The sequence below is a fragment of the Salvelinus namaycush genome, chromosome 2 (assembly GCF_016432855.1).
Source record: "Salvelinus namaycush isolate Seneca chromosome 2, SaNama_1.0, whole genome shotgun sequence".
Taxonomy (NCBI): Eukaryota; Metazoa; Chordata; class Actinopteri; order Salmoniformes; family Salmonidae; genus Salvelinus; species Salvelinus namaycush.
The window spans coordinates 64,461,626-64,486,441 of record NC_052308.1 but is presented as its reverse complement, the minus strand read 5'-3'; the positions used below and the strand labels follow the sequence as shown (position 1 = coordinate 64,486,441).

Below are 24,816 nucleotides of genomic sequence, written 5' to 3'. Positions count from 1 at the left end.
ACATGTAGGTAGGGGTAAAGTGACTATGCATAGATAATAAACAGCGAGTAGCAAAATGGGGGGGTGGGGTCCGGGTGGCCAAATGATTAATTGTTCAACAGTCTTATGGCTTGGGGGTAGAAGCTGTTAAGGAGCCTTTTGGTCCTAAACCGGTACCGCTTGCCGTGCGGTAGCAGAGAGAAGAGTCTGACTTGGGTGAATGGAGTCTTGCACAATTTTTGGGGCTTTCCTCTGACACCGCCTAGTATATAGGTCCTGGATGGCAGGAAGCTTGGCCACAGTGATGTACTGGGCCGTACACACTACCCTCTGTAGCGCCTTACTGTCACATGCCGGAGCAGTTACTATACCAGGTGCTGATGCAACCGGTCAGGATGCTCTCGATGGTGCAGCTGTAGAACGTTTTGAGGATCTCGGGAACCTTGACAAATCTTTTCAATCTCCTGAGGGGAAATGGTTTTGTCGTGCCCTCTTCACAACTGTCTATGTGTGCTTGGACCATGATAGTTCATTGGTGATGTGGACACCAAGGAACTTGAAACTCTCGACCCACTCCACTACAGCCCCGTCGGTGTTAATGGGGGCCTGTTCGGCCCTGCCTTTTCCTGTGGTCCACGATCAGTTCCTTTGTCATGCTCACATTGAGGGAGAGGTTGTTGTCCTAGCACCACACTGCCAGGTCTCTGACCTCCTCCCTATAGGCTGTCTCATTGTTGTCAGTGATCAGGCCTACCACTGTTGTGTCGTCAGCAAACTTAATGATGGTGTTGGAGTCGTGTTTGGCCACGCAGTTGTGAGTGAACAGGGAGTACAGGAGGGGACTAAGCACGCACCCCTGAGGGGCCCCAGTGTTGAGGATCAGCGTGGCAAATGTGTTGTTGCCTATCCTTACCACCTGGGGGTGGCCCGTCAGGAAGTCCAGGATCACGTTGCAGAGGCAGGTGTTTAGTCCCAGGGTCTTTAGCTTAGTGATGAGCTTTGAGGGCACTATGGTGTTGAATGCTGAGCTGTAGTCAATGAACAGCATTCTCACATAGGTGTTCCTTTTGTCCAGGTGGGAAAGGGGAATGTGGAGTGCAATTGAGATTGCGTCATCTGTGGATCTGTTGGGGCGGTATGCGAATTGGAGTGAGTCTAGGGTTTCCGGGATGATGCTGTTGATGTGAGCTATGACCAGCCTTTCAAAACACTTCATGGCTACCGACGTGAGTGCTATGGGGCGGTAATCATTATGGTGGCCTGCTTGAAATATTTAGGTATTACAGGCTCTGTCAGGGAGAGGTTGAAAATGTCAGTGAAGACACTTGCCAGTTGGTAATCCGTCTGGCCCCGTGGCTTTGTGAATGTTGACCTGTTTAAAGGTCTTGCTCACATCGGCTGCCGAGAGCGTTATCACACAGTTGTCCAGAACAGCTGGTGCTCTCATGCATCTTTCAGTGTTGCTTGCCTCAAAGCGAGCATAAAAGGCATTTAGCTCATCTGGTAGGTTCGCGTCACTGTGCAGCTCGCGGCTGGGTTTCACTTTGTAGTCCGTAATAGTTTTCAAGATCTGCCACATCCGATGAGCATCAGAGCCGGGGGAGTAGGATTCAATTTTAATCCTGAATTGATGCTTTGCCTGTTTGATGGTTTGTGGGTGTAGCGGGAATTCTTATAAGTGTCCGGACTAGTGTCCCGCTCCTTGAAAGCGGCAGCTCTAGCCTTTAGCTCGATGGGGATGTTGCTTGTAATCCATGGCTTCTGGTTGGGATATGTACGTACGTCACTGTGGGGACGACGTCGTCGATGCACTTATTGATGAAGCCGATGACTGAGGTGGTATACTCCTCAATGCCATTGGATGAATCCCGGAACATACTCCAGTCTGTGCTAGCAAAACAGTCCTGTAGCGCAGCATCTGCGTCATCTGACCACTTCTGTATTGAGCGAGTCACAGGTACTTCCTGCTTTATCTTTTGCTTGGAATCAGGAGGATATAATTATGGTCAGATTTTCCAAATGTAGGGTGAGGGAGAGCTTTGTATGCATCTCTGTGTGTGGAGTAAAGGTGGTCTAGATTTTTTCCCCCTCTGGTTGCACATGTGGCATGCTGGTAGAAATTGGTTAAAACGTCAATCTTTGCCTGCATTAAAGTCCCCGGCCACTAGGAGCGCTGCTTTTGGATGAGCATTTTCTTCTTTGCTTTTGGCATTATACAGCTCGTTGAGTGCGGTATTAGTTCCAGCATCGGTTTGTGGTGGTAAATAGACGGCTACGAATAATATATACTTGTCCCGAAACCACTCCTGCATTGTTTTGTCTGTGTGCTTAGGGCCGTTGTCCTGTTGGAAAGTGAACCTTCGCCCCCGTCTGAGGTCCTGAGCGCTTTGGAGCAGGTTTTAATCAAGGATCTCTCTGTACTTTGCTCCGTTCATTATTCCCTCGGTTTTGACTAGTCTCCCAATCCCTGCCGCTGAAAAACATCCCCACAGTATGATGTTGCCACCATCATGCTTCACCATAGGGATGGTGCCAGGTTTCCTCCAGAAGTGACGCTTGAAATCCAGGCCAAAGAGTTCAAACTTGGTTTCATCACACCAGAGAATCTTGTTTCTCATGGTCTGAGAGTGCTTTAGGTGCCTTTTGGCAAACTCCAAGCGGGCTGTCATGTGCTTTTTTACTGAGGAGTGGCTTCTGTCTGGCCACTTTACCATATATGCCTGATTGGTGACGTGCTGCAGAGATTGTTGTCCTTCTGGAAGGTTCTCCCATCTTCACAGAGGAACTCAGGAGCTCTGTCAGAGTGACCATCGAGTTCTTGGTCACCTCCCTGACATAGGCCCTTCTGCCCCGATTACACAGTTTGCCTGGGCGGAAAACTCTAGGAAGAGTCTTGGTGGTTCCAAACTTCTTCCATTCAAGAATGATGCAGGCCAATGTGTTCTTGAGGACCTTCAATGCAGCAGAAATGTTATGGTACCCTTCCCCAGATTTGTGTCTCGACACAATGCTGTCTCGGCGCACTAGGACAATTCCTTCGACATGGCTTGGTTTTTGCTCTGACATGCACTGTCAACTGTGGGACTTTATATAGACAGGTGTGTGACTTTCCAAATCATGTCCAATCAATTGAATTTTACCACAGGTCAAGTTGTGGAAATCAAGTTGTAGAAACATCTCAAGGATGATCAATGGAAACAGGATGCACTTGAGCTACATTTAGAGTCTCATGGCAAAGGGTCTGAATACTAATGTAAATAAGGTATCTGTTTTTTGCAAAATAAAAAATAATAATAATAATAATTAATTGCTTTCTCATTATTGGGTATTTTGTGTAGATTGATGAGGAAAAGAATTTATTTAATACATTTTAGAATAAGGCTGTAATGTAACAAAATTTGGCAAAAGTCACGGTGTCTGAATACTTTCCGAATGGCCTGTATACATTAAATTCTGTATCTCCACAAGGTTTAAACGAAGACTTAGATTTCACCTCCTTCCTATAAGCCACATTTAGACTGTTATAGGCTACAAGAACACTGTCCATATCCATTTTTGCATATAGTTTATGAGTTGACCCCACATATATATATGAACGGCTGTGCCTGATGTCTTTTGTGGTGGGCTATCACATTAATTGATATGATCTATTCAGGTGAGCGGACACCTGGGGTGGTTGATTCGTGAGTTGCCCCTCGTCCCCCCTCCCATACCCTATAATTATGTATTTCTTTGTGACTCATTTGTATACAGGTAGACCAGAAAAGCCACATCCCTGATTGGCAGATGAGTGGCAACCCTGATTAGAAGCACTTGATGCTCATCGGTTGTTCTTTACGAATTCTGTTTTGAATTAAAGAAATGTGCACCTACACACTGAAGAAGGCTGTGAAGCCTGAAACATCTGTGTATGTATGCTATCCCTGATGCAGTGAAAATTATTTAAAAATCGAATAATAGAGTAAGCTTCATGCAACATCTTTTTAAGTGCAAACCCATGACACCTTTTTGTTTGTCTGAATTCGCGGGTTTTACGCACCAGCCGAGCTTCTGGGAGAACACAGTGGCTCTCTTTTGATTAGTTACTCTCTAGTAAGACAAATGGGATGTTGTGAAGCACTTGGAGAATGACATTATTTCATATTTAAGGACTTTTAATTGCTGTCATCAAAAGACACAGAAAGGTTCTTTACTACTGTGTTGTATTGCAACGGAAAATGAAAATCATTCTTTCTTAATGGACAAGAGAACCCTTCCTGTTTCCATCCATTTTCTTGGTTGGTTCATAGGAGACAGGACATAGGAGATGCAATGGAGATGAGCTATGGTAGATGGGAAGTAGAGGCTCTTCCAATGTCTCAGTCACCTCCCTGTTAAATCAGACAAAAATATCACTCTCTCATCCTCTTGGTGATGAGCACACCACAATACAGCTCAGATCATATATATGCACCACCACAAGGCGGTCATCTCAGCTCATCATCAAGCATGAAAACAGTATGGCAGATGGACAGTCGGATTTTCTCCCTCTCACTGCATTGGCCAGTGCAGTAATCAATATGCTGGCAATTTGGGTTAGCCAGCAGCAACACTATGGTACAGCAATCTAGAGACTTGTAAGAAACTCATAACTGTATCAGGCTGAATCTATCCCTCCTGTCTCAGTGTCCAGTGTGAATGAGAAACCAATTCAATCTCTAAAGAGTGTAATGGAGGTTGAGACCCTGGGATAGGCGGGAGGGGAGGGGAAGATTAGTCACACACACTGACACACATCCTCTCTCTCTCTCTCTCACACACACACACACACAGACAAACACAGCATTCTCCTCCCAGATTGGGAGCATGGTGACAAGGTGATCAACGGGGCTCAATCCGGAAACTGGAGCTGTTCCCAGAGCCAAATCAGACAAGGGTGAAGAAAAGCCAACGTGTCACCTCCCTGAGGACTGATTACAACAAGGCTGGCAAGACGACAGAGCCAAAGAACCATGCAAGAAGAGAGAGAGCAGAGAATGGCAGAGAGAGATAGAGAGATGGATCGGAGAGGTTTCCAATCGGATGTGGAGAGGTTTGTTTTACCAGGAAGCTTGTATATAATAATCATGTGATCCTCTAAGTGGACGATAATAGTGTGTCCTCTCAGACGGGAAACTGGAGACGGAAGAGCCGTAATGAGGCATTAACTCGCCCCACCCAGTTCTTCTCAGTCACATAAAGGTACATACTGTATGGGCGACATTATGGGGATCAGAGTTCAAATCATGGTTTCCTGACTCAGCATGATTTTTTTTATGCATGTACGAACCATTGGTGTCTTAAATCACAACACAGCTAAAGCCACCATTACAAGTCATGCAGCATCTCATTTCACCTTATTTGAAGAAGTTAAGGAATTAAAGAAAGGTTGCACATTAAACTTTGTTTGGGAGGACGAAACAACACCAGCTTCTGGGTCCAGTTTTAATTATGCATGTTGGTGCCGTTCGTCTGCCAAGCTCACAGACCATCAATAAAAACAGAGGAGCCATGATTAATGCTTTGCATTCTTGAGCATTGATATCATCGTCATCAGTATTTTCTCCAAGTGCGACCATTTTCCCTGACAGTCTCGCGCCAGCTTCGGGGCTCATAACTCACATTAAAGGTTGATATCGCCTTAAATCAAATGCAAAGTTTCCATCTCAAAACTTCAAACTATAATGGTCGCTGTGTTCTTACGGGGTCTTCATCAGAGTTTGTCCTCAAAAGAGACAACAAAGCATCGCTTTCTGAAGTGAATTACACTGAGATCTCTCGCTTTCTCTCCCTCTTTATCTCTCTCTCTCCATTGAGGTGGGAGGTTAAATAAGGTTAGAGTGAGGTACGACTGAAAAGGTAGCGTTAACATTCTCACAACGCTTGAAGTGACAAAGACCATCAGAGTCGCTGCTGTGAGACCATGATATAAATGACAGCACAGAAACCTGATCTTTTTTATAACCAAAGAAAGACCAATACCAATAATTAGCTTTGAGAGATACGCTGATAGCCCTAACATGAATGTAATTCCACCATCATCTGTAATGGCCTCAACAGAAACATTCATCAATAACCGCTGAGACAGGTGTCCATTAATTCATGATCAACAACGCAGCTATCACAGATCACACTCCCAGATCACACTCCCAGACGCAGTCTCGTTTACGCCTGATCAATGTGTTAATATGAGATGATCTACCAATCAATGGGAGTGTGGGACCAGGAGAATGCTCCATTGTGTGTGTGTGTGTGTGTGTCCTCACAAGGATAGTAAAACAATAAATATTAGGCTTTGGGGTTAGGGTTACACTTAGGGTTAGAATTAGGGTCAGGGGTTAGGCATTTGGGGTTAAGGTTGGGTTAAGGTTAGGGAAAATAGGATTTTGAATGGGAATCAATTGTTCGGTCCCCACAAGGATAGTAAAACAAACATGTGTGTGTATGTGCGTGTGTGTGTGTCAGATGAATGGGTGTGAAACACACGCCCCATAGATTACCTTTCACTTATCATCACGAGGTTACTCAAGCCTTTCGATGGAAAGGATTTGATGATGAATGGAGGATTTTAAAGAGCTGGTGGGAGTGAGAGAAAGAGGAGGAGAGGAGGGGGAGAAAGGAGGGCAGGCTGACCTTGAGTTGAAGAGCACTTCAATGGTTGTGAAGTCATTTGTCATTTGACAAAAGGAGGAGAAGGTCCTAGAGGGGATTTTGGTACCTCAGGTTATAATGGGGTGATGTCACCATTGCTGAGCCAAAGGTCTATTTTTAGGTGCGTGCGCACACACACGCCCACGCACAAACACACACATTTGAAGCCAGTGGATGAGCAGGCAGCCTATTCTCAGGTTTCATTCCCACTAGACAGGAGGACAGCCAGCCACGTGTTCGCACTCATTCACAGAAGGTCCCCGACGATACCCACCCTGTGAACATGAGGACCCATTTACCGCAGAGAAACAGCTGCTGCTCCTCCACTCTCACACGCACACTTTCGCATAAACTCTTTCTCCCTCTCACACACAAATACGTACGTCACACACACACTCACACACACTGAAGAGGTGTGGGCAGCCGAGAGAGGTTTGTCCTTAGGTGTTAATCAGTACAGGCACCTTCAACCAGAAAAGGTTCAATGTTCTGAGCACAAGGTCATGGTAAGACATAATTGCCTCCTGTGTAATAGACTTATAATTGAGTTGTGTCATCATTTTGAGGGTTATAATCGAGTTAAACATAAAATGACTGGATTCAGTCCATGATATTGTAAAAAATATATTCAAAATGCATTTGATATGGCTGGGTGGGTGTGTTAAATCCAGCCAAATTGAGACAAATTTGAATCAGCATCTCTGAAATTGAGCTGACAGGCATTTACCTGCAGTGGCGTGTACTCATGGATGCCAAGGGAAGTCAGGCTTCCCCAAGAAAAAAAGAAAAAAACATTGAATAATATATATTTTGTCTCTCAGTGTTTCATAATTTGCCTTCAATTCGCAAGAGGCTGAATGTATATCACCGGAGAAAGCATCCGAGTGAGCGCAACAGCGCCCCTCTGTCTCTGTATGTGAAGCCCATCTACCTGATGCTGTCTGGTCAAAAATAATATGATATTGTTGCCGCCCGTAGTATTGAATACGAGGGAAGCCAGCGAGCATTTGGCCTCCCTTGATAAAAAATAAATACAAATAATAGCCGGTCAGCATTGAGCTAAACTGAGTGAGCTCAACTGTGAATGGTCCTGGTGCACCAAAAAAAGGGAAGTCAGTTTAGATTTGACTTCACACCAATCACAACACACCAAAAGTAATTTACAGAAATAAATGTATTGTTGCAACTAGTTGTGTTGTCTTCCGGTGGCTAGCTAGCTAAAATTGTCCCTTTCTTAAATTAACCATGGATGGACATAGGGATTTAGACTTGTGGTTTTACTTTATTCTCCATACTGGCCATTGATTATAATGCCGAATCTGATCCAATCATAAATTCATACATTGTGCCCCTGGCCTGAAAGGATGGCAGTTCAACATGTAGCTAGATGTAATAAGCTAATGTTAACTAACTGGTCTGGCATTTTAGCCAGGTAGTCTGGGATGACAAAAACTCAAAGTGTTTACTGTATGACAGAGTCATAGACTGTTTAGGCAACATGAAAGAGGAGGTTGGCATTGGTGTTTCTTTTCAAGTAGGGTGAGCTAATGGGGTTTCTACTTGCACGCACACACACAAACTGGACTTCACCAGACAGAGCTTGCTCTCCGGTTTTGTGATGAAAGAGGTGTGGTTGAATTTATTCTGCCACCGTGTCTTCTTATTGTCTCGGCCTTAGGCCTATATATCACAGTCGCAAGGCATATGAACTAACAGGTTGTAGAGCAAACACAATTATCACAACACATAGGTTGCAATATAGCATTATTTTCCTGGCTTGTCTTCCCCAGTGAGTTTACCCACGCAGCGCTACTGTTTACCTGAGTGAAACGACAGCGGCATGATGGAGTACGCACTTCATCTGATAACAATCGAGCTTAATGTGATGCGTGTACAGAAAAGCCACTCCCATGAGTTGTCAGCGCTGTCTGCATACTGTAGTGTTACGCCTCATGTCCACCAGAGGCATCAAACTCATTGCGTTCAGGCAGAAGTCATTCATTGTCAATGGAGCATTCCGCAACGCTACGCTGGGGGGCACCGCACTAGGCTGCGGTGCGTTCTGTGTACCGCATGCGTTCAATATTTTCAACTCCTGCGTTACTTTAAAGTGCGGTGGTACAAACAGAAGCACAGTCACAGACTCCAACTAGCTAGCTTTTAGCTAGTTGAAAAGTGAAGCACATGTGCGTCAAGTATGGAAAATGTAGGTTGACATCCGGCAAAACAAAACGCATATGCATCTGGTGGACATCCGACATTATAGACCAAGCTCCTTGTAAAGAGAGGGGAGAATGTCGAGTGGCCTTTCACGTCACATCAAAGCTACATGATAGAAGAGGTATCTCAAACTGATACAAAAGAGGGCTTTTTATATTCAAAATAGCTCTCTGACAGCATGTCTATCAAGGTCTTTAATGTAGCTAGGCACGTGTTGCGGGAACACAGGTATACGCACCAAAAGCAGCATCCTGTCGCAATGTGTTAAGGATCAATCAAATTCCACTTCAGAGGAGGTGTGAAGCATTAGACCTGACAAACGTTTAAGTGTCACAAGTTACTCAGGCATGATGTCACTATCATATATGTAGTACGCCCATATATCAGGGCTGTTCAATTCCCTGGAAGGCCGAAACACTGCTGTTTTTCTGTTCCTACCTGGTAGTTAATTGCACTCACCTGGTGTCCCAGGTCTGACTAAGTCCCTGATTAGAAGGAGAGGAAGAAAACCAGATGTGTTTTGGCCCTCCAGGACCAACAGTGAGCAGCCTTGCCATATATGAACTGAATGATATCAACTGAGCCTTTGATAAAGCAATGAAAGGCTGCCTAGAAGGCTGCTTCCCATTGGTATACTGCATCATGCGAGGTCCTCAGAACATTGAGATACCCCACAGTGTAGAGTTAGAGCTATTCTATTTTAAGAGCAGACCAATGACAGGTGGACACTGAAGACTTACTTACAACACCATCAAATGATGTACTATCGTAATCTAAGATGGCTGTTACGCAAGAAGGAAACGAATCGTACATAAAACACACAGGGCAGGAGTAAGAACCTGGGTATCTGCAAACTCAGCCCAAAGCTGAAGGATGCCTTGGTGGAGAATGTGGACCCACTTTAATTAACGCTGCTTGGGTGATTTTTCATCTTTCGTTATATAGACACAGTGGAGTGTGTCGAGTGAGTCCTCGCAAACCACCTTGGAGTGAGTCCTCACAAAACACATTGGAGTGTGCAGAGTCACCACAAACCACCTTGGAGTTGAAGTAGGCCAAGTCCCCGCAAACCACCTTGAAGTGGGCCAGCTCCCCATAAATCACACAAGAAAGTTCTGGTGACCTCGACAACTGCTGTGGGGCTCCCACCGCCGTCTGGTGAAGGGCATGATGGGAGCTGGTCTCCTGATTGGGAGACAGCAGGCTGCTTTTAATTGGGTTTGTCCTTAATGATGAGATTCAAATCCAAACAGAGGAAAGTAAACTGCCGCCAACCGCCAACATTACCACAATGTTGACTCCAGCTATGGGGAGCAACCTGAAACGCCCCAGCTGCGGAAGCAGAATGTGAGCCATTTAAAGCAAATTATTTGTTCTCTGTTGAGGTATTAAAGTTATTTTAAACGTCATAATCCCCCCCCATGAATGGCTGTGTTAAGAGGGCAGAAAGCAAAGAGAGTTATCTTTTACAGGAGGAAGCTGGGATGGTGTAGTCGTGTCATGAGAGGAGAGGATCTGAAGTACTGTCTCCATTACACTGTTTACTTCCTACCCCTTCATGGTTTACGGGGTTTCCACAACATTATGGGGTTCCTACATAAGTGGAGGGCCCACACTCCTCATACTGTCAATGCGGAGTATTCTGATAGGGTATCCTCAGCTTGCCTTTTAAGAGTGCTGCGTCTGTTGAAACAGTGACACATTGTAAAAGCATTGTTAAAGCGTCCAACTAAAACTTCCAAATTGGCTTGGTAGTTGGCACATAACACCATTTATCTCTTTGCACCGTGTGCTTTCTTGCTGTAAAGTGTTCCGCCATAGCGAGGTGCTAAATGGTTATGATTCTGTGCATTGTAGGGTTTCATATCCTTGGAAACACATGCAGTGATGTTTCGATGATGAGCTAAGGAGAGCGCCCTTGGTACACGGACACTCAGACGTGAAATGCAACGAGTTTGTGGAGTGTCAAAGTGCCTGGGAGAATCTCCGTCGACCGTGTTCATGCAAAGTGTGGCGATGTGAGGAAATAGCAATGCATCTCTAAGAATATAAAAGGCCTTCAGAAAACTTTGCAGTGCAATATTGAAGAGGGTTTTTTCATCCATCCACTAAGCTCCTCCCCATACACAGAAAACCCTCCTTGAGTGCAAAGAGTCCTTGATCTGAAAACTTAAATAACAGTAATTGGGTAAAGTAGATTGGATGTGTGTGTGAATGTGTGTATGTGTATGCGTGCGTGCGTGCATAAGTGTGGCCTGGTGAGTCGTGGCTGCTACCAGACTGGTGCCACTCGGTGCTGTGACACCCCAGCGGAGTGGTGACGGTCCAGGGTCACAAGGTGAACTGTGATCATCTGTAGTCCCCAGCCTGCAGTAACAATATGTTATATATTTAATCAATAAACCCAGAGGGGGTGTGATCTATGGCCAATATACCAAAGCTAAGGGCTGTTCTTAAGCACGACGCAACGATGAGTGCCTAGATACAGCCCTTAGCCGTGGTATATTGGCCATATATTACAAACCTCAGAGGTGCTAAGGCCTCCCGAGTGGCGCAGCGGTCTAAGGCACTGCATCACAGTGTTGAGGCTCACTACAGCCTAGGGTTTGATCCCAGGCTGTGTCACAGCTGGCCGTGACTGGGAGTCCCATAGGGCGGTGCACAATTGGCCCAGTGTTGTTAGGGGAGGGTTTGTCCAGGGGGGCTTTCCTTGGCTCATCGCACTCTAACGACTCCTTGTGGCGGGGCGGGTGCCTGCAAGCTGACTAAGGTTGTCAGTTGAACAGTGCTTCCTCTGACACATTGGTGCAGCTGGCTTCTGAGTTAAGCAAGCGGGTGTTAAGAAGCAGCGTTGCGTGTCATGTTTCGGAGGATGCATGACTTGACCTTGGCCGAGCCTGTTGGGTAATTGCAGTGTTGAGACAAGATTGTAATCACCTGGTTTATGTCTCATATACCATGGCTTTCAGAGAAATTACCAGCTTTATATAATTTATATTATATTATCAGTGTGCACTGTGTTCCATATCCTTGGAAACACATGCAATGACATTTTGATGATGAGCTACGGTGAGCGCCCTTGGTACGCTGCAGTGGTGTAAAGTACTTAGTAAAAATACTTTAAAGTACTACTTAAGTAGGTTTTTATTGTATCTGTTCTTCACTTTACTATTTATATTTTTGACAACTTTTACTTCACTACATTCCTAAAGAAAATAATGGACATTTTACTCCATAAATTTTCCCTGACACCCAAAAGTACTTGTTACATTTTGAATGCTTAGCGGGAAAGGAACATCTTCAAATTCACACATTTATCAAGAGAACATCCGTGGTCATCCCTACTGCCTCTGATCTGGCGGATTCACTAAACACAAATGCTGCATTTGTAATGTCTGAGTTTGTGTGCCCATGGCTATCCGTAAATTTAAAAGAATCAAGAAAATGGTGCCGTATGGTTTGCTTAATATAAGGAATTTGAAATGATTTATACTTTTAACTTGATTTTTGATAAGTATATTTTAGCAATTACATTTACTTAAGTTTATTTAAAACCAAATACTTTTAGACTTTTACTCAAGTAGTATTTTACTCAGTGACTTTCTCTTGAGTCATTTTCAATTAAGGTAACTATAATTTTACTCATATCACATTTTAAGGTATGACCCAGGTGCAGACAGTGTTGAAGAAACAAACGTTTATTCTTTAAACAGGGGCAAGCAAACGACAGGCAGGCAGGGGTTAATAATCCAGAGAGGGTGTAAGGCACCGGAACAGCAGGCGGGCTCAGGGTCAGGTCAGGCAGAGATCAAAACCGGAAAACTAGAAAACTGGGACTATAGCAAAGACAGGAGCAAGAGAAACCACTGGTAGGTTGAACGAACAAAACGATCTGGCACAGACAGACAGAAAACACAGGTATAAGTACCCAGGGGATAATGGGGAAGATGGGCAACACCTGGAGGGGGGTGGAGACAAGCACAAGGACAGGTGAAACAGATCAGGGCGTGACAACTCAAGTATAACAATGAGGTACTTTTTACACCACTGGTACACTGACACTCAAACGCAACAAGTTTGTACAGTGTCAAAGAACCTGGGAGGATCTCCATTGACAGACCTCATGCATAGTGTAGTGATGTGTGTGGACTACCAGGCATCTCTAAGAATATAAAAGGCCTTCGGAATTTTTTTTTTAATAGGTTTCATCATCCATATGCCAATTGAGCTCCTCCCCATATACTGAAAACACTCCTTGAAGACTTAGCAAAAGAGTCTTTGATAGGTAATTGGGGAAGGCAGACTGTCAAGAGATATTGCGGTGTCAAACATCTCTCTCCAATGTAGCTGTTGATCTTGTTAGAGTGAATAGAGCCTACAACAGGCATGAGGCTCCCAGACAAAGCCAAAGAGGAGCTTCGTCCTTCCTGTGTGTGTTCCTTCCTCTCCCTACACTTTCACCTGTAGAGAGAGACAGCCTGCGTCCCAAATGGCACCCTATTCCCTACATAGTGTGCTACTTTTGACCAGGGTCCATAGTAGTGCACTATATAGCGATTGGGGTGCCATTTGAGACGGAACCTGACTAACACACCACCAATTACACCAGCTTACACATCTGCTGGGGCTGTCCACTCATTAGAACCACCAACTGTTAACACTGTGGCATGCTTCCAAACAGTCATTTGTTATGGTTACTACAGTATGTACGAGGAACCTGGCGCGTAACAGTCATTAAAATCTTACGTCAAGTTAAGGGAAAATCTGTCTCCCCATCTGAACACGTTTTTCGACCACACACTTCTTGTAGGTGAAGAGCTATATCAGGAAGTGTGGGAGGCTGTTTGTTTTGGACGAGGCCCAAGAAGCCCAGTAGTGTAGGTCGTTTGATAAACAGCGCTGTCTTAGCGAAAGCGCTAATATGCAGACTGAGGAGAATTATTAGCTATAAAGTTAGCTTAGCGCCTGCAGAACAAAGAGTGCCTGGTATTTGTTTTTGTCACTTTGGGTTTTAATGTGTGGGGAATAAGTCACAGGATGGCAGTGCTTTGTGTGCAGTGGCGAGTCTTGTGCTGGGCTTAAAGCAATAGTTTGAGTATATTTTGTTATGGCATATATTATCCTAACATTAGTTTAAAGAGATAGTTCAAACAAACTTGATGACTAGTTATGTTAGCATAATTACCTGTAGAAATGTATTGTCTATTTATACCATGGCATTGTTGAATACTTGTTTCTGATAGGCTTGAAGGGCATTCTGGAGTGTGCATTATTTAAGTAATAAGGCCCGAGGAGGTGTGGTATATGGCCAATATACCATGGCTAAGGGCTGTTCTTAAGCACGACGCAACACGGAGTGCCTGAACACATCCCTTGGTGTCACGTTCCTGACCTTATTTCCTTTGTTTAGTCTTTGTTTAGTTGGTCAGGACGTGAGCTGGGTGGGTATATTCCATGTTATGTGTTTTCATTGGTTTAGGGTTGTCTAACTAGCCTGATATGGTTCTCAATCAGAGGCAGGTGTTTTACGTTGTCTCTGATTGGGAACCATATTTAGGTAGGCTGTTCTCACTGTTTGTTTGTGGGTGATTGTTCCTGTTCGTTGCGTTCTTTGTTTTATAGGTTCACATGTTCAGGACTGTAGCGTCGTTGGTTTTGTTTTGTTATTGTTTTTGTTCGTCTTAAAGAAAGTATTCAAATAAATATGGATACATACCACGCTGCATATTGGTCTGATCCTTGCTCCTCCTCAGACGAGGAGAATTACGACGATCGTTACACTTAGCCATGGTATATTTAAGCAAAAAGGCCCGAGGAGGTTTGGTATATGGCCAATATACCATGGCTAAGGGCTGTTCTTACACACGACGCAACGCAGAGTGCCTGGATACAGCCCTTAACCGTGGTATATTGGCCATATCCCACAAACCCCCAAGGTGCCTTATTGCTATTATAAAATCGTTACCAAAGTAATTAGAGCAGTAAAAATACATGTTTGTCATACGTGTTGTATACGGTCTGATATACCACGGCTGTCAGCCAATCAGCATTCAGGGCTCAAACCACCCACTTTATAATTCCCTATAACGCACGGTACATTTGCACAGTAGAACTCCATGTTCGAGCTACTTCAGTGGATGTTGAACACATTTCTACTCGCAAATAAACACATTTCTAGAGGCAAATGTGTTAAATTATAGCCGTGATATAAAAGGGTTATCAACTCGGGGCTCTATGTGTTCTCTAGTGCATCATAGAACACACCTTCCATGTCGTTCATTCTTTTCCAAAGAACGCATAGCCCCTCGTTGATTATCCCTTCCATACTGAATATTTCTACAGGTTATTGATGCTAACATAACTAATCGCAAAGTATGGGTGAACTATCTCTTCAAGGTGATGTTAAGATAACTGAGCACTGTACTAGACTGAGAGCTGTGTGCCATTGACAATGGGGTTGCAGAGCTGTTATTAGTGGCTGAATCATTCCCTGCATGTCTAACCTACACACATGGACACCCTTGGGAAAAAATGGGTCAGACATAGACCTCTAGACAGAGCCATTCACCATGTCTGGCTCACCCCATCCTGTGTGTGTGTGTGTGTGTGTGTGTGTGTCTGTCTGTCTGTCTGTCTGTCTGTCTGTCTGTCTGTCTGTCTGTCTGTCTGTCTGTCTGTCTGTCTGTCTGTCTGTCTGTCTGTCTGTCTGTCTGTCTGTCTCTGTGTGTGTGTGTGTGTCATCCCTATTCCCTACCTCTATCTCCCCAGCCATACTCCCCATGGGAAACCACCCACGGTGAGCTCCACAGACAGACAGACAGACTCCTATGGCATGATGGGAAGGGAGATAACAAGACTGGAGGAACAGGGGAGCGTCCAGGGAGGACTGGAGTGCCTAAACTCTCTGTCTACAGCGAATTCTCAGAGTTACAGTACTAAGCAGGAAAACGTATAGGGCTAAACTCACAGTAGCATATAAACTTACTGTGTTTAAACACCGTTTTTCTTTCAACCAAGCAGTACTGGACAGTAAACAAATACACTGCATAAACATTGCTAAAACTGGTGTTATCCCTGAACCATTCCATATAGCTGTGAGGCAACCTTTTCTTGGTGAGCGTCTGAAATGGCACCCTATACTCTATATAGTGCACTACTTTTTATCAGAGCCTTATGGGTCTATGCATCCCAAATTACATTTACATTACATTTACATTTAAGTCATTTAGCAGACGCTCTTATCCAGAGCGACTTACAAATTGGAAAGTTCATACATATTCATCCTGGTCCCCCCGTGGGAATTGAACCCTGGTCCCCAAATGGCACCCTATACTCTATATAGTGCACTACTTTTTATCAGAGCCTTATGGGTCCTGGTCAAAAGTAGTACACTAAATAGGGAATAGAGTGCCATTTGGGAAGCACCCACAGCCTTGGTTTGTTTGTGCTTGTTCGCTGCCCCCTCCTCCTCCCGGCCATTGCAGATGCCGGTCATATAAAGGAGTAGTGGTGCAGAGGCAGGCACAGTGTTAAAAAGTATTTCTCTATCTGTGCTCTTAGACATTGGGTTCTGTTTTAAAGGCCTTGCATTATTCAGTAGGCACAGGGAGACTGATTATTACCGATCGCAGTCCATTCTCCCATTTTTGCATCCCAAATGGAATCCTATTCCCTTTTTAGTGCACTACTTTCTTGACCAAGGTCGTGGGCGCTGGTCAAAAGTGTTGCACTATGCCATTTGGGACGAGTCCAGCTATGCTATATTATCTCAACTAGAGCTACAGCCTCTGAACGGACTTGGTGCTATTAACAAGACCCGTTGTTCCCCTAGGTTTTTGCTCAGGCGAGATGCACAGGGGGCAAAAGGACCATTGAGAGCTGTGAACAGCGACATTTTCGATTGAATTTAAAACAATTTTGGAGGGATGCAGCTAGGTAGAGACAGACCGCAATCGACTCACACGGTTGGTGCAGTGGAACAGTGAACCATCACAGGGTCATTACATTTGTCCACATTTCATTGATCCTAAGTTCTGGCATGTAAACGGCTGTCCTTTTAGTGGAAAGTGCTCCAAACGTTCCGATAAGACAACAAATCAGCTTACTAATTAAAAATAACAAAATATGCCCAGAGTCCTCAGTCACAACTCTGGTTGTTTATGCAACTTCTCGTGTCTAAAAAAAATTAGGAAAGACTGGCAGAGATATCAAATAGAGGAGACGAAGCGTTTGGCTGAGCATATGGCGCTGCTCTTTCTTATGCAGCAGATATGAAGGATAAATATGAATATATATCCGAGGCAAGCTGCTGGGCCGACTCTGGTCTCCCAGTAGGATTGTCTTACGTCCCAACAGGGTTAGTGTTCAGCTTGATCGTTTACAGTACTGTGGATCGAATGCATAGAGCACTGGCTAATTTGCTCCCATATGGTAAACAGCTATTTTATTGCCTGTTGGGGCTGGGCGATAGATAATGAACGTTAACGTGTTGACCTATGCATATACTGCATAGGTGCGCGGCAGGTAGCCTAGTGGCTAGAGTGTTGGACCGAAAGGTTGCAAGATCGAATCCCAGAGCTGACAAGGTAATAATCCGTCCTTCTGTCCCTGAACAACCCACTCTTAGCTCTCATTGAAAACGAGAAGTTGTTCTTAACTGACTTGCCAAGTTAAAAAATGTAGTGCACTGTGGAATAGGATGTAATTTGGGATTTTCAACATGAGCTGTTGCAGGCGCAATTAGACTTTGCCATTAACCGTTTGTTATCTTGACTTTTTCCCGCCATAGGCTTGGCACCTTGTTGATTACAACGCAAGCGATCGATAATTAAACCAATTAAACTCGACAGATGGGTCTGTCGAATTTCTGCCATTGTTTTTGACTGAGGCCGCTTCCGTGTCACAAAGTCTTATACAACTATATTTTCAGTTGATAAAACAATGGTAAGCTTCTTTATTAAGTATAGGGTTGGAGTGCCCATTTGTTTCACAAGAGGACCGAGTCTGTAGGCTAACAACTTGTGCTGCTGTCCAGCGTGCTGTGTTGGTGCAGTGCTGATTCTTTCATAGGCCTACTGGTTGAGAGACAAATAGCTATGCTGTCGTGTAGTAGCCTTCCGCTGGGCACATACGTCAGTTCAACGTCTAGTTTTGATTTACATTTGGTTGAGTTATCAACTAAGTGAAAAAACAAAAAATGTCACCATGTCATTGGATTTAGGTAAAGAGTTGGGTTAAAAAATACGAAATTCCCTTATGTTGATGATTTTTTTCAAATCCAATCAGTTTTCCACCTCATCGCATTACATTTTTTGGTTGTAATTACGTTGATTCAACCTGTTTTGGCCCAGTGGGCTAGGCCAACTAGACTTACCAAAGACACTATATATTGGCTGTCGCTATATTAAAATCCGTTTCCCGATCATTCCCAGCAGCTCAGTGATGAGTGAAAAATCTCTCATCTCGCTCCAAAAGGGAAATCAAATATTTCCAGTGACATCTGTGAAATGGCGCGTTTTCCCTCACTGTATTTAATACATATTCATGTGCTAGCCTCTGTGCTTGTTACGCAACAACATGTTAAATTAATTATTTGAATTAATTTCATATCCTTTTAGCACCCCTCGGATGAATGGTGAGGTGGATGGTGAGGGTTTGAAAAACGGTAGTTCACCGTTCCTTTTCGTTTGACTCCGCATTTGTGAGGAGGACGTTTGCGCTGTGAGGAAATGTAGCCTACATGGACTCAATCACTGACTAATTATCTATTTGCTTAGCCTAAGATAATTTCATGATTCATACATTTACTTTGCCTAACGTTTTTCTGTTGGTTGCTGAATTGGGTGACAAGATATTGTATATTCTTGCATGGATGTGCACACATGAGAAACTTGATGCCAACTGGTCTGATGAAGGTATAGTGCAGACAATGAATTATCATTTCATTTGAATAAAGTGAATAAAGTAACTCCTTGCAATGAATATGCCAGAGACACATTTGAACCGGAATCCAGTGTAGCCTACCTCACAAATGAAAAAAATGTTTTCCATAAGCAGAATTTCAAGTTTTATAAGTCATCCAGGACTTCAGACTAAGGAGTCCAGACTATGGGCAAAATACTAATAGCCTAATGCAATACATTTAACTTGAATGTATGTCATGCATAATATATTGTGTGATGAACACACAGGCAGGTAGATTCATTGTATGAGTGACACAACTCGTCCCCACGTGGGAAATAAAACATGACACTGCACCGAGATTGCATCAGATAAACCCATGTCTGTGGAGAAATATGGGGATGAATGAGACACGCCAACTGGTGGAAGGTGAGAGAGAGAGAGAATACTCAGTGGAATAGTCAGAGAGAGGGACTCTGCCAGGATCCTCACTCTAGGGGCATGGGGAGTGGCTTCCTTTAAGGTGGAACTTCAGACACATAGGCTATACTTGGCCTAATGGAATACACGAGTTAGTTCAAATTCAATCAGTTCAATGCACTGTACTGATATATGACTTCGAAATGACTGTAGTTTAATCTAATAAAAAAATGTTTTTGGGGGGGGTGGATTTAAATACCAGTTCAACTTCAGAATGTAAAGAATGTAAAGCAGACTGCCATCTACAAGATATTTACTCCTGGTAAAACATGTTCATCTTCTTCTATTCTCCCTTTTGTATTTGTAAATGTGAATTGCAGACCATAATAATAGCAGCCTAAGAAACTCATTCCTAAAACAGTATAGCAGTGCTTTATCTTACTCGGTCCTGCATTTCCTGACTGACAACATAATAGTACACGACTTACGTCATGCAGTGGTGTAAAACATATATAATATGCTTCTAATCGCCTCGGTCCACCTTAAATAAAAGGCTGGACGTGATTAAGCAGCACAACCTGCTTCCTCCCCACTGTGCTGCAGAGAACCTGCCTCAACGCTGCCCTCATCCCGGCTGTGGCTAGCCTATAAAATCTAGGACGAGCAGAGCTGAAACCTCACAGCTACAGACAGGGGACAGCTCCGTGGTGCTGAAACCAACTGCCTGAAAACAAACTCAGCGGCTGCAACACCACACACGTCAGGAAACATGCCTGGAATCAGGGAGGGACACTCTTGGCAACTTTTCCTACTTTCTTTCTTGGTTTTGGAGGGGTCAACGCAAGATTTCGGACAGACCCAGTTTATTTGCACGTCTGTGCCCAAGGATATGGACTTGTGCGCGGCTACGATGCAGAACAGCGGTCCGGCGGAGGATTTGAAGACGACGGTGATGCAATTGAGGGAGACCGTGTTACAGCAAAAGGAGACCATCATGAACCAAAAGGAGACAATCAGGGAACTAACGTCCAAGTTGAGTCGGTGTGAGAGCCAGAGTCTGCCCGAGGCGGGAGCGGGAGGCCGGAGAATAATACCGGGCGCCAAGAACACTATGGGGGACGTATCAAGGGGTCCTCAGGACACTCTCGCTCAACTAGGACAGACTTTACAGACTCTCAAACAGAGGTTGGAGAATCTTGAGGTATGCATTGGCGTTTGTTTGGCCTCCCTATTTTGACCTAGTAATTTGGAATGCAGTTTGAGCTTTCAATCAACTTTTAATCCATTCTACGCGTTTCCAATCGGCTCGGTTGGTTGTATAGCACATAGTGCTCAATGTGCTAGTTAAAAGTGCTCTATATAGTTGTGAATTGCTTACTATATGGTTATTTCAGTCCAGTCACTAATGCTATAGACCTATTTAAAGCTCTTTTTCCGCATCCAGACGTAAAGTGATTACTCTAGAGCACTACATAAAGCCGCACCACACTCCTGATAAGGACAGACAGACGCCTCATCTTTGGACCAATTTAGGCATTTGATGCAAATTGCCGAGGCAGTAAGCCCTCCACAAACGAGCTAAGCACCAGAGCTTTACCCACGACGAGCCCCGCCTCGTGCATGTAGGAGTGTTTATTTAAACCCAAAGTTATTTTAATCGTCCCATCTTGTCTGTTCCTATGTCCTTGTTCCGTTGTACAGCAATACAGCCGAAACAACGGTACGGCCCAGGCGAATAGTCTGAAAGACCTGCTTCAGAACAAGATTGATGATATGGAGAAGCAGGTGCTGTCCCGGGTCAACACCCTGGAGGAGACCAAACCGGGTCAGAGAAACGATACGGACCAGCGGAACCGAGTGGAGTCCACGCTGACTTCCATGCATCACCGGATAACGGACCTAGAGAAAGGTGAGTGAGCTATGAGGCAAAGAGATCATGCCCAAATGTACACAGTCAATATAATAGTTGTGTTCATGTGAATGCTTGCTTATACAAACGACTAAACTGATTACATTATTTTGATAATAATTTGCGCATAAAGTTTTAATAGTAAAAAAAAAATCATCCAAATGTGGTGAAATTGGCTCACTCAATTGTTTATATGTCTAAAACAATGCCAGTTTCTAACAACAACTCTGCATTCCACTTGGTTAATTGCCTGGTCCACATGAGGAATCACTACAAACCCGCAGACCACAGTAGCTTGTCAATACAGACAGTGCCGCAGCACAGCTCTCGCCACAGTGCGTAATGGGATATGGGAGATGGAGAGCGGGAGGTAGCTGCATTGCTTTGCATATCTCATATTAACACAGTGATGCCACGCTGGGATAATAATTAACGTGGCATGTAGCGACAGCCAATGATCGCTTTATTTCCAGTGACTGTGAACGAGAGTCGTTGGTTTTGTAGGGGACATAGCGGCGCAGGAACTTTACCAGGGGGTTTTAACGATGTGCGCAGTGCATGATAAAGCGCGCACAGTGTTGGAGACAGACAGGCGCGTTTTGGAACATCGATCAAGGTTTAGTTCCTCACTGACAACCCCGAAGGGATGGGGGGAATGAGGGGGTTGGAGGTTAGGAAGGGATGGCGCGTGTGTGTGAGTGAGAGAGAGAGAGCAATTCCCCGTTTGCCCTGCTCACGTGGTCACATCATACCGCAGATAATAGGTTAGGAGAGAGATACACAGTCTGTTCTAAGCCAATTATATAAATCAGAGCATCGTCAAACTAAAAAGAAAGGAGAAAACCTTTAGTTAGGGATCGAAAATCTCTACTGGTGGAGCAAACCATGTATACGAATAAATCAATCAATCAATCACATGATATGACATAACTGACTATAACATAGGCCTATGAGTGCAATGTAAATGATATACATCACTGAAAGGTAAACAAGTAGGTCTATGTTTCGTCCGCAGGTGGGAAAGATAACAGACCACTGGACAAGTTCCAGCTGACATTCCCGTTGAGAACCAACTACATGTACGCCAAAGCCAAGAGAACCCTACCGGAGATGTATGCCTTCACCGTGTGTCTGTGGATTAAATCTAACGCGTCGCCCGGAGTGGGCACACCTTTCTCCTACGCTGTCCCAGGGCAGGCCAACGAGCTGGTGCTGATTGAGTGGGGAAATAACCCGATGGAGATACTCATCAATGATAAGGTACTGATCGCTGACGGCAATGGCATATTCTACACAGCATTTGGTTATAGGCAAAATGGACAGATCGCCATGCGTAAATGTGGTGTGCCAGACTAGCAAATTAAACTACGCAGCATTATGCAATGTCTGGGAAAGTTATGGAGACGTGACAAGCAACTTAATTATACAAATATTGCATTTACAGCCAGTGCTGTCTGAAAACATTAAAAACCGCCGCAATCATTAGTTCTAGGCCAGGCCTATTTGAACATTCAGTAATGGGTGCGCTGTCCATGCTGCAGGTGGCCAAGTTGCCGTTCATCATCAACGACGGGAAGTGGCATCACATCTGCATCACCTGGACCACGCGCGACGGGATGTGGGAGGCGTTTCAGGACGGAGTGCTGCGGGGCAGTGGAGAGAATCTGGCGCCATACCATCCCATCAAGCCGCAGGGGGTCCTCGTATTGGGACAAGAGCAGGTAAGAGGGTTCATTAAATGAGGATGAACTAACTTTAGATTACATTGGTATGCAAGTCGTGATATATTATTGAGATAAATGGCCTGGGGGAAATAATGATATCCATTAGCAATGAAAATATTAGAGCACGTTCTCTCTCCAATGATCAAAGGGAGGAATATTCAAGTAATGGGAAAGTTGAGAGACCTTGACGAAATTGTCAATTAAGACGTAGCCATTTAATTAAGGCCCTCGAGCTAGATATCGTGGAATACCCCCACTCAATTGGGACAATGCACAATCCACTTCAGATAGAAAAGTGGCAAATCTGTAGCAATTAAAGAGTAATAGGCATATCTTGTCATGAAAAGCAAATAACGTGTTGATGGTTAAATTTGGGCTTCGGTTGTGGATCTGTCACGAAGAGTGGCTGCTTAATATGATAGTTTTATGATAGTTAGAAATATAAATAAATGCGTCCATGGTATAGGACAATTGTGTTCCTTCCTAATACAGTACAGGATGATTAGCTTATTACACACACTTGTAATAGATTGGCCACGCGTAAAAGAAAGGCCGCGCGCGTACCCACAATTCGCGCCACTAACCTTGAACTTGTCATCTTGTTGCTCCACAGGACACGCTGGGGGGAGGTTTCGACGCCACACAAGCATATGTGGGTGAGCTAGCAAATCTCAACATGTGGGATAGGAAGCTTTCCATCGGGGATATTTATAACCTGGCAACCTGCAACAGTAAAGCGCAAACTGGCAATGTATTCTCTTGGTCGGAATCCAACATTGAAATATTCGGTGGAGCTACCAAGTGGACATTCGAGCCGTGCCGTGCGCTCAACTGAACTGCATTTCGACATGAAACCAAGGCCAATCCGATTTATCTGTATTTCTTTTGAGCTTCTGTCGTTCTTGTCTTCATTATGATGTTCGTTACAGACTATTTGGTATTTATTTAATGATAAGCTTATACCTGGGATTTCTATTAGATATTTGTGCGAAACAACTTTTTTTGATCTTGAGAAAAATCTAATTCGTCTTGGAAACCTCAGTTGGACAGTGTTGGTATCTGTTTGTTTGGTTTTCTATTGGAGTTTTGTTGCAAGCGCACTTTAGCTGTTTCGATTTGCTTATTTTGTCTTGGACTGGCAGCTGGGCAATCCACGCCTTACGTTGGACAATCCACAGCACAGTGCGGAATTTATGGAGCCATCCTCTAGAGTGGAACTCATGCTGTCTGTCCAAGTATTGTCAGTATTTGACGCCGTGAAATGATACAGCGCCCTCCAAATCCCTCAACCTCACCCACCCCCCCGGATCTTGCACTGTGAATGACGAGAGACATGTAGAGAGAGGACGCCGAGGGTACGTTGAAGGACACTGCAAGTCGGACTGTAAAAAGAATTTGTAATTGTCGTTCGCTTCAAAGTGTCTCCTGTAAACCCTGTAAACGAATGTCGTTAATTGCCAACATGCAACAAAGCCTGGGTGCCTTTGGCTGGTGCAAATATTCAGCGCATACGTTTTATGTTGCAAATTATATGTATTGTTTGTTTTGTATTTATTTTGAGGGAGGGTGGGAGATTTTCTTGTTATTATTCTGATAAATGTAATTTAATTGAGGTTTGTTCACGGATATGATGACGTGTTTGGGCAGGTGTTTGTACTACCGGTATCTGTATTCGGAATGTTACGGTGTCTGTATAGTAACAGCATGACTGAGTGACAAAACGCTGCCACATCTGCTTGACTATCCTTTCTGGGACTGGGTGGTTTTCTACTGGATTGTTATATGCTCCAAGCATGGCAACATTGAAAGATATGAAAAATATATAATTTTTGTAATAAAATTGTGATACATAAGAGTTAAAAGTTTATTCATGGGCTGGCGTTAATCGTATGCTGCAAAAGGTGTGGATGAGAAGAGAGAAAGAGAGAGCGGGAAAATGTGGGAGAGAGAGAGAGAATCATAATTATTGCTGGTTAAATCTGCTTTAATCTTGTC

The 24,816-nt window shown here is 44.2% G+C and overlaps 1 protein-coding gene across 1 annotated transcript; it reads left to right on the top strand.

Annotated features, from left to right (window-relative positions):
• The first annotated feature begins 19,886 nt into the window (after positions 1 to 19,886).
• On the top strand, positions 19,887 to 24,613 carry LOC120027403 (neuronal pentraxin-1-like). The gene is made up of 5 exons (XM_038972329.1): positions 19,887 to 20,389; positions 20,890 to 21,097; positions 22,113 to 22,357; positions 22,639 to 22,818; positions 23,435 to 24,613. The coding sequence occupies exons 1-5, from the start codon at positions 19,958 to 19,960 to the stop codon at positions 23,654 to 23,656; spliced, it is 1,287 nt and encodes a 428-aa protein (XP_038828257.1). The 5' UTR covers positions 19,887 to 19,957; the 3' UTR covers positions 23,657 to 24,613.
• Positions 24,614 to 24,816: the final 203 nt, after the last annotated feature.